Source organism: Castor canadensis, chromosome 10 (assembly GCF_047511655.1).
Source record: "Castor canadensis chromosome 10, mCasCan1.hap1v2, whole genome shotgun sequence".
Taxonomy (NCBI): domain Eukaryota; kingdom Metazoa; phylum Chordata; class Mammalia; order Rodentia; family Castoridae; genus Castor; species Castor canadensis.
In genome coordinates, this window is record NC_133395.1 from 63,896,698 (window position 1) to 63,907,540 (window position 10,843).

Consider the following 10,843-nt stretch of genomic DNA (forward strand, 5'->3'; position numbering starts at 1 on the left):
GCTGAGGCAGGAAGATTACTTGAGCCCAGGAGGTCAAGACCAGCCCAGGCAACATAGCAAGACTCCATCTAAAAAAAAGTGTAAAAATATTACACCTGATATATTTATGCTTAAAAACTATCCATCATTTATCTGAAATTCTAATTAAACTAAGCATCCTTTATTTTATTTTGCAAACTTAATATACATATATGCAAATGTACAGGGGGAAAATTGGTCGAAAAAATTTATACCTAAAAATTATATAGTGGTTATCTCTAGATGGTACAATTTTTCAGTTATTTTTATTTTCTTCTTTATACTTCCTGTGTTTTATAAATTTCACCTAAGAACAAAATATAACTTTATCATCATAAAAAGATACCCTATTAATGGTGGGCTCTACAAATTGCACACAAAATGTTCACATTTTTGTCATTAGGATAAGATTGCATGTGAATATGCTCACACAATATTCTATTCCATTGAAAAGAAAAGGCAAAGCTCTATCTATTAAGACCACTGACTTAAGACTTTTCTAGGTCTTTTATCAAGATCTTCTATCAGTTTCCTTCTTTTATAATTAGAGTTCTCAGGCTATTGGTTTGAGCATCTGCCATGTGCCTGGAACTGTGCTAGAGATGGGAGTTTAAAGGATCAATAAGACATAAAGTCCACTGCTTGATCTCACAGTCTGGGGCAGATATAAGCAAATGAATAATAACAGCAAGTTTGCTGAGTGCTGAGGGAAGGCTCTGACACAGGGAGAAAGGAAGTCCACAGAGTGTGGATGTGAGAGCAGTGCTCAAAGAACAAGTCCAGTGAACAAGGTGAAGAGGAGAGGAAAAGGGAGGGGGAGCATTGTTTCTAGGCCAAAAAAAAAAAAAAAAAAAACCCAGCTTGTGCATGGAAGATAGATTGGAAAATGTGATTACACATCTTGTGGCTTAAGCAGCTGCAGGAATCACGTGCCCTGTTATCAATCATCATTACACTGTCTGCCATCTTGCAGACTTCTGCCAAGCATAATGGAATATTCTTTGCAGCTCATGTTGAGTTTTTACCGCCTTTCCACTCTGCAAACTAGATATGGGCCAAGTGATAGAGTCTCCCCCACACACCTGCACCTTAGTATATATAGAAAGATCTGCATTTTAATAGCACCACATTTGCAGAAATCCTTCCCCAACAGACCTGAAAAATAATTCCCATGGGAGCAAATGAGATCCAGAACCTATTTCCCATCCCATATGCAGTGGATCTATGGTTGATTTGGAATCTTCTTAGATGAACTGGATTCAGACCCTACTACCATCAAAGAGAACGAACTTTCTATTTACTGTTGGCATGGTCTTATTTTCTGAAAAGAGATTAAGTAGTCTCAATAGAAAATTGATTCTGAAAGCTAATTATTGTCAGAATAAAACTATTTTAAATAAAAATCCACCATTTGGGCAGCCTTTCTGCAAAATTGACCTGGTTCTTTTGAAATCATTCTTATAGGAGGTGGGCTTCTTTCGCCCAGGACCAGAGAGGGATGTACATTTTGCAACTGGTACATTCCAAGCACACATACCAGGAATCCAAGCTGCTTAGAGCTAGAAGATCCAGGAAGAATTAATGAGGCTTCTTCTGACTATAATGGGTGAACAGTAACTTCAATCTAGAAAAACATGGAGCCTAAACCATCTGAGCTTATGGGGTTCCACAAGGTACTGCAGCCTGCCATGAACTGCCTCCCTCTGACAGTCTGGGCTCCATACCTAGCAAGTCTAGAACTCTAATTGGTGGTCCACCCAGGTTAGAGTCCACTTCTGTGGTCCAGTTGTCATGGCAAGATGCTGGCTGTGTACTTGTTCATCTGGCCCCAAAATTGTGAAGAGCTGTCCTCATCAAATACCTCAAATGCCAGCAAGCACCCTTGTCAGAGACAGTATAGTCTCAAACTTTTCCTTTTCACTTCCCATCAAAAAATAAAAAACCAAAATCCATACAATTGGCCATTAACAGGAAGGAAGTTCTGATACCTGCTACAACATGGATGAACCTGAGAACACTGTAGTTAATGAAATGAGTTTGAAACAGAAGCACAAACACTGTATGATTCCATTTACAGGCATGCACTACTGTTTCAGTCAGCAACAGACGCCCACATGTGAATGACGCTGTTCCCATAAGATTACACAGCCTACTAACGTTGTAGCTATCTTACTTTTTGTAAGTACCCTTGCTGATGTTCATACAATGGCAAAAACACCTAATGACCCATTTCTCAGAATGTAGCCTTGTTGTTTAGTGGCACGTGACTATATATGAGGTACCCAGAATGGACAAATTCATAAAGAGAGACAGAAGTAGAACTGAGGTTGCCAGGGACTAAGGGAGAGAGAAATAAGGGGTTAGTATTTAATGGTGGCACTTCTGTTTGGGATGGTAAAAATATTCTGGAGATGGGTGGTGGTGATGGCCACATACCATTGTGAATATGCTTAATGGCCACCAAATCGGACACTTAACAAGGGCTAAAGTGACTATTTTAATTTTATTTATTTATTTATTGGTACTGGAGATCAAACCCAGAGCCCACATATGTTAAGTATGCACTCTATCACTGAGTGATACTTCCAGCCATATTTTTAATTTTTAAGTATTTCACTTAAAAAGGCTTTTATATTTAAAGAGACAATTGTCATGAATTTTATAAAAACATTCTCCTGATTCCTCTATGAGGTATTTTTAACGTCTCCATGATCTCTGAATGAATTCATTTTCTAATATACTACTAGTCATACTTCTGTAAAGAGTTTTAAAATATGTTCACTAGGGCTTAATAGTTTTTTGGGTGATAAGTGATATTATAAGTGTTTATAATAAATGATAATTTGGACAAGTTCATGGAAGGTAGCATAAAGAACTCTTGTCATTGTCTGGCAATTAACAAGTTCAAAAATACTTACTATAGTCTATTTTTTACCTTGTAAAATTTGGTGCAAAAATCATTCAAAGAAAAGCACTCAATCTCTTAAGAATTCTTCAACTGTAATATACTTTATTAGCTATAATTTAAGGAGGCTAAAAAACACTCACTCAAGGAACAATGAAGCATCATGATGAATATGATAAACATTATATTATATTTATTTTTCCACACCAAAAAATAAATAAATAAAGCCAAAACAGATGTTGAAAGTGTTCTGCAATTAGGTGGAGGTGAAGGATATATGACTCTGAAGATACTCAAAACCACTGACTTGCACACTTCAGAAGGATGAGCTGCATGTATGTATGTATTCATGGTGTAAAACACCCCATATCCCACACTGCAGGACCAGAGGCTGTAGCTTGAAGAAATCAGCAGGAATAAAAAGGTGAGTGGAGAAAAACTAACACAGGAACCAGTTCTGTCCCAGATACAGCCCGAGAAGAAACTGCCAAGGGAGCACTTGGCCTTCACTAAGACACGAGGGTGAGGGAGAGCAAGAAACACAAGAGGGCAACTTTTTACTTTGCAGTTCCTCTCCTAGGTGAGTCACATCTTTAGAGGATTTTGACTTCCTCTAAAGGAAGTTCCAGACTGCTGGAAGGGTGTGTGGTTCGTGCATACTTTGGGCATGTGAATTCTCCACTGGGCTCAGGGGGACTGGCAGAAACTCCTTACTCAGTGCCATCCTTCAGCCGTCGCTAGGATGGAGTTCAAGGCCAACCTTTGGTTGTTACAGCTGGGACTCTGAAAAATCCCTACTAGGCACTCTGTACTGTTTTATTCCCTTGCCTGCTGTCCCTCAAGACTGCTGCCCCCTGAGGACAGGGACTTCATCTTGTTCAAGCATCTAGAACTGTTCCTGACATACAGTATGTGCTCAATAGATGTATTGATGAATGAATAAATAATATCTTAATGAGTGCTTATTACAACGTTATTAAGGGCATTAGCAACCATATCTCACAAGGTTCCTGAGTACTATATGAGAAATTTTGGAATTCAAACCTAGGAAAAGAAATCTTACTTCCCCTAAGCAATGGGTATGATTTTCTCAGATCAACAGACTTTTGAAATGAATCTAACTTCTTAGCTTAGCTTCCAGCCCAATCTAAAGCTCATGGATAACAGCCGAATGGGCTCACATGCTGTCTATGCTTTTGAGTGGTCATGATTTTCTGTGGATGTTTCTTCTCTCCTGATTTTCTAATTTCTACTGCTACCTTATTATTCCGGTGTGTGGCTTATGTCAGGTACTTTGAAGAATGAGTTGGGAGGTTTGAAAGCACTCATGTTGAAATGATTGGAGGACACAATGCCCTCTTGTGATAAAGTGCCTATTGTAGCACCGCCCTTGTCCTCCTTTCCTAGAGCAGACTGAAAAGTACAAAAGTAGATGGGACAAACTCAGCATTTCAATGCTGAGAGATTGATGGCAGCCATGAGAACACGAGAAGAGAAGGTGTCAAGATGGGAGAAAATTTTATGCATGGACTATGCAGAGGAGACAGTTCAAAGAAGACCTTCTGGTCACCCCTTTTCAGCCAGGTTTCTCCTGGGCAAAGGGAACCCAGGTCATGCAATCCCCTTTGGGATTCTTTTCCCTAGCACGGGATCCATGAACAGATACCTCCCTGATAAAGCTCAAGTGTGCGGGATAAAAACAAACCCTCACTATCCTGAGCTGCACACTCTGACATCTTATATGTTACATGTGCTCAAAATATATTGTTCACTGGAAAGGCACAGGAGACATTAATGAGAATGTGAGTTCTAACATGGTACAGATTGGGTTTAAATCCTGGCTCTCTCTTGGTCAGGTGTTCAGCCGTACACAAGTCATTTAGTGCCTCAAGCCCAGTTTTCTCATCTGTAGAATGGAGGTTTAGAGGTTTAGAGGAGGACAGGAGTCAAAAATTACTGCTGATTGTCCTTGTTGTACCTGGGCCATGACACAGGGCCAGGGGAAATGAGAGACTACACTGCTTCTCCTTACTGGCAGAAACCCCCAAAGTGCCCAGAACAAGGGGGATTTTGCCCTGGTTGGTTCAGAGACCCAGAATCAGGACAAAATCCTGATGCAAGTATGCTGTCCTTCTGCTCTGTGCACTATGTCCTGTGTTGAGCATCCTCAGATGGAAGCATCCAGACAGTGAGTCCCAAAATGCAGCTAATGCTACACACACACACACACACACACACACACACACACTTTCAGATAGAGATTTCTGTTATTTTAATCTTATAATGTTGCAAACAATTTTTATTCATTTTGTAATGACCTCTTATTCCAAGGCAGGAGTAGATTGCCTGGATGAGACCCCACATCCGGGGTGCCAGGAGGGCTTTCTGACCCTCCCCAGGCTCATCTAGCTTCTAGTTTGTTCCTATTGACCTGAGTCTGGATAGAGTCTCTCCAGACAGGGTTTCTCCATGGGGCCGGGACTAATGGTTTCATTTAGTTCCCTTCATGCCTTAGACCCTATTAGCATTTCACTGGCGCCAATTAAAATGCTTTACTCCAGAGCATGAAAACTGTACATCTGAAATACGTAGCTTGTGAAATCAAGTTAGTGTGTCATGACCAACATTTTAAAATAAAACAAAATAGCACAGAATACTTTGGAAAACAGCAATGTGCCAAGCAAAGAAGCAGGAATAAGTCTATTTCTTGAAACTTTTTCTTTTGGTTGTATGTTTGGGTAAACTGGGACAATATCTAAGATATATTTCTCACTGCTATGGATCTTATTCGAAATAGATTAAAAGTCACTGTCTCCAAAAGAGGAACAGACAAGGAAACCCAGGCTCTGTGGCCAGGCCAAGGTTGGTATTTAGAGAGGGGGAAGGAGGGGCAGCCAGGATGCCCTGAAGCCACAAAACGTGGCTTGCTCCCTATATGAAAGTCAGTGCTCCTCTGTCTATGGTACCAAAGAGTTCAGACTTTTGGGGTTTACAAAACATCCATGAGCAACCAATGGTATTCGCTGCTATGTCCCAGGGAGAGAAAAATGAAAAAGATACTTCTTCTGCTTCAAGTACACCTGCCTTGCTGCAGTCTGCTCAGGGAGACACACATTTTAACAAATAAGATGTGATGAACACTAGAACAGAGATGCATTTAGACTAACACTAGAGAAGAGAAAAAGCACTAAATCTACAGAGGAGTGGACTTGTTTCCCAGGGCTGCTGTTAACAAGTCAGGGGACTTGGAATAACAGAAACTATTGTCTCACAGTTTTGGAGGGCAGAAGTTTCAGATAACGGTGTGGGCAGGACCACACTCCCTCCCACAGTGTTAAGAAGGATCTTAATACTTTCAGGCCTCTCTCCTTACTTCCTACAGCCCCTTGGCTGGGGAAGCCTCACTCTTGTCTGCATATGACCTTTTCCCCGTGTCTCTGCATCTTTATTTAGCCATCTTTTCATAAGAACACCAGCCATATTGGATTAAGGCACACTCTACCCCACCATGACCACAACTTAATTACATCTCAAGTAATTAAATTAGCTCCAACCCTCTTTCCAAATAAGGAAGGTGGTATTTAGAGCTACATCAACATATGAACTTTGAGAGGATACAATTCAACCTATAGGAGACGGACAGGAAAAAGAACAGCATTTTCCCTAAACCTTGCACATCAGTGGAGTTTTCTACCATCAAGGAGGGTCACGGTATTTCAGGATCAGGAAGCTGACTCTGGTGACCTGTCCCTATGGTGCACAGAGATCCACTCTGCCAGTCACAGGGCCTGCACACATCCTTTCACAGGCAAGCCTAGCATAGAGCTCTTTCTTAAGAGCAATGGAGAAGGAGAGCAGCTAGCCTGAAGGCTGTTGAGAATCTCCAATACCTAACATTTCCAAGAAATACTGGAGTACCCAGGATGTGCCAATGTGCCAGGTACTGAAGCAGGATAGATAAGGTGACTGGAAAATTTAAGAAAGTATACATATGATATATATTTAATAGTGCACGTAATAGATATCATATAAAATTTAATATAATACCACATATATCATATATATATATATATCATATATGGGCCAGCTTCAGGAATTACACAGAATCAGTAAAGGTCAAAAAATCACCAAGAACAGCCCACATCTTTTCTTTCACCCTTCCATCACCCTCTTTTCTTTCAGCCATTAAGTCAGTTACAATCTCTTTGAATGAATAGAAAGACCCAGGCATGCCTAGTGAATAGATTCTTTGACCAGGGGGAATGCCCCAAATGTTATACCCATTGTCTCTATATTTTCAGTAACAAGCTCATCCTAAGACCCATCTTAGACCCATTATCTCCATGTTTTGGGTAATAGACTCACCCTAAATCCATTGTCTCCATATTTGAGAACTTAACGAAATGATTAGGACTTGCTAGGTGATGTGACTACACACAGGTAAGGATTGAAGCTGGAATTTCCACAGCTTGGAAGGCACAAATACACCAGGAACAAGGACTGCCATGTTGAGCCTCTGCTCCCACCCACTGCATGTCAGAGGGTGCTCTTATTCTATGTCTTCCTGCTCTGCCCTGCTTTACTAGATAAGCCTTTGCTAAACTTCCACTTTGTGACTTTCCCTTTTGGTGAAACCCCATGTAATGCTTTTATCACAGATTTTAAGTTCCTTTGATTTGTGTGGAAATCTGGAAGCTGAGTTGAGGTTTTCTTCCCCCTTCTCTCTTATGGGGGGAGTCCTGCTCACCCCTTTCCTTTCTCTGGTGACAGTACTGAAGGATGCAGTCCCCTCACAAGAGATAGTCTCATTTCCACGTCTACACTACTGAAATAGAGGCCCAGAGAGGTAAACTTCACTTGTCTTGTCTAACTGACTTCAAAGCCTTTCAAGACTTCCCTTATTACACCGTGGTAGGAGGACTCTCCTGAGCAGAGCCATACATGGAACATGCCTGTGCTCTCTTCACAGCCATTCATAAGGCTAGAACTGGTTGTTCTCTTTCTAGTCCCTCCTTCCATCTTCAAATGGCTCAGCAGGAAGGGAGCTGGTTTTTCCAAGGGAGAGCACCATTTGCAGGGAAACAATGCCCAGAAGGAATCCAACCAGATCCTAAAACATCAGGAGATTCAAGCTGAAAGGAAACCCAGAAGCTCTGCAGCCATCTCTGCCATCAGGGGTATCCCCCAAAGACAGAGGGACTGACCCACAAATCTATAGCTGGCTAGCCACAGCCTTAGCACCAGGACCCAGTATGTATAGGCTTTTTACAGGCCCCAACACTGACATACTTCTGCAGTGAAAATGATTATTTACACTTGTCCCACCTGGTATTAAATGCAGACAGTTGAAACCAGTTAGGTTAGGCCAAGTCTTAGAGACTTGATAGCAGTCCAATCAGTCATTCAACATTAATGGACCTTGGACAGCCTGCAGGGCTCTCTGGAGACAGAGTAGGGAAGTAAGAGGCAGACCTGCTCTGAACGCCTTCAAGTCTGGCCGTTAGGAAAATGATTAATAGAAATGAACAACAAAAAAAGTCTCAAACTACAGGCATTAAAAATTAATAAAATGAATTTGAAGGATGTGTTTTGTATCCAGACAAGAAAAGAGAAGAATGAACCCTGTTGAAGTTGTTCTAAGAAAGGAGGAAAGAGGGGAAGAGGGAGAATGATGAAGGGGCTAAATTAAGAAACATTGTAAGCACATATGTGAGTTTCACAATGTATGCCCCTGTACGACTACTGTATGCTAATAAAATCATTTAAAAAAAATGAATTTGAAGAAATGAAGGAAAGGGTAGTGAGCAAACTGAAAGGGATCATAAACTGTAATCAGGTGACTGTGACTCCGCAGGTAGAGGTGGGGTTACTGAGCCTCTGTTTGCCTCATGTGATACAGGAGCTCCTCCCTACCTTCTCTACTGGTATTGCATGAATGCTCAAAAAACCCCGTATTTATAAAACTGTGTGATAAGTATAAATGACAAGATAAATGCAGGCTATTTCTTTCACTAATTTCATGCTTGTGTCTGACTGGAGGCTTCCAGTGACCCACACAGCTCTCTGACGATCTGCCAGCCACAGATTCTCTCTGTGCCAGTACCTGAGCCGTTCCAACCCCTGGGCCCAAGGTTTTGTTGGAGGGAGGCCCCATTTGTTTAGCTTCCCTGGGAGTAGGCACTGAGACGTTTGAAGTGATCTAGTTCATGCAAAGATTTCACTTTTCACTGAGAATTTTAGGTGTGGTCATAGTAATTTTTAAAGAAATAATAATTTGTTGAGAAATCATTTGCGGCCATCTAAAAGCTCTGCAAGCAGTATCTCATCTCTCAAGTCAAGCAACAAATGACAGATGCAGATGCAAAAACGCAGGACCACCTGGTACCAAACCCTTCCCGCCAGCCTACCCTGCAAACGCAGTTAACCGCTCCTCCTTATGTCCTCTGCATTAAAAATAAGCATGGCACTCGGTCCCTCCCAGGCTGGAGAAATAGCCAGGGAAAATCTTTGAGAACAATTGATCCATTGCTCAAGGCATGTCAGATTGAGTACTGCATGGATGGGAGAAGGATATCCAGCAAGTGTCTGAGGCTCTAGGAAGAACTCTCACCTACACCACTGAAACCCGCTTACCTTGATTTCTTTGGGGCTGAAGTGGCCCAAGGTCTTCTTCTCGCCCTTGGTGGACTTGGAGGAGGTGGAGGAGGCCCCCTGAGCGCAGCGGGGCTTCAGATCGCTGAGACTGCTGAGGTACTTTTTGCGCAGGGCCAGCAGTTCCTGCAGGTACTGCAGGCAGTCCTGCGTGCGCGAGTACATCCACGCGCAGTCCTCCTGCTGCTGTGCGTAGCACAGGCTGCTGTCCATGCTGCTTGTGCTTTTGTATTTCTTTAAAGACTCGCTGAATTTCTCCCCATGGTCCCCGACCACGTACACAGAGCTGCTTCGAATCAGCCTCACGGCAGGGTCAGGTCTGGGGTAGTAGGGGTTGTCAGTCGCCACCTTGCTCTGAGGACTGGAGCTAAAGATGGAGTGGATCTTTCTGAACATGGTGCTGGGTTTCTCTCTGTGGGTCCCTTCCAGCTGCCTGAGCTGAGGCCACTTAATCTAGCTGGGGGTAGAGGAGGCGACATCCAGGCCCCGCGCCATCTGCCTTCCAAGAGACTCTGATCCCTGGGATCCCAGCGAGCGCCGGCTGGGTCAGGAGGACGACCTGTGCATCGCTCATGGGGGATGCTCACATCCAATGACCACGATGCCCTGCAGGACCTGAAGATACAGGTAATCGCTGTGAGGTCAAAAGCAAGTGCCCTGATTGGCCTCACCAACCATTTGTTGCAATTGTGCCCTACTCTCTTCCATGGAAGGCCCGGGTTGGATGGGGACAGGAGACACCAGCTCGGTTATTGTCCTTCCTTTGCATTTTCCTTCTCTGAGCACGCTTTTACTCGGTTTGACTCGATTTCCATGTGGATTTTTACATTTCCATTTTGGTTGCGCTGGCCCTGGTGCTGAATTCTCCGGGTCCAAAAGGAACTCTTATTTAGCAGGGACACCTCTCAGCCAAAACCAAACAAAAATCGGGTGTTGCTTGGGGCAAAATCCAGTTCCTTGAGAATGGGCGAGGACGGGCGCGGCCAGGGCCCCTTGGCAGGAGCAAGCAGATGCTCCGATAAACCGGGTTCTGAGCAGGCACCCAAGCGTTCTGCAGTAAGGAGACCTCTCAGCTGTCACCGGATAGCAGCCCTTTGTGGAGGTGGGAGGAGTCAGGTATCCGGGTCAGGACTTTTTGCACAAAAGCTCTAGTGGGCTAAAGAGTTGCCACATGTGTGCAGCAGACTTGTTCTTTCTCCTCAGAGCATTTTAATTAAGGCCAGTTAAAAACCAATTTATTTTTTCAAGAGCATTGGAAGAGTGCATTAG

The 10,843-nt window shown here is 42.9% G+C and overlaps 1 protein-coding gene across 1 annotated transcript in view; it reads right to left on the bottom strand.

The window, feature by feature from the left end:
* Positions 1-9,970, bottom strand: part of C10H13orf42 (chromosome 10 C13orf42 homolog) — a 32,584-nt gene extending 22,614 nt beyond the window's left edge. The window contains exon 1 of the mRNA XM_074042826.1: positions 9,557-9,970. Coding sequence (XP_073898927.1) covers positions 9,557-9,970 — 414 coding nt within the window. The remainder of the gene's footprint in view (positions 1-9,556) is intronic.
* Positions 9,971-10,843: the final 873 nt, after the last annotated feature.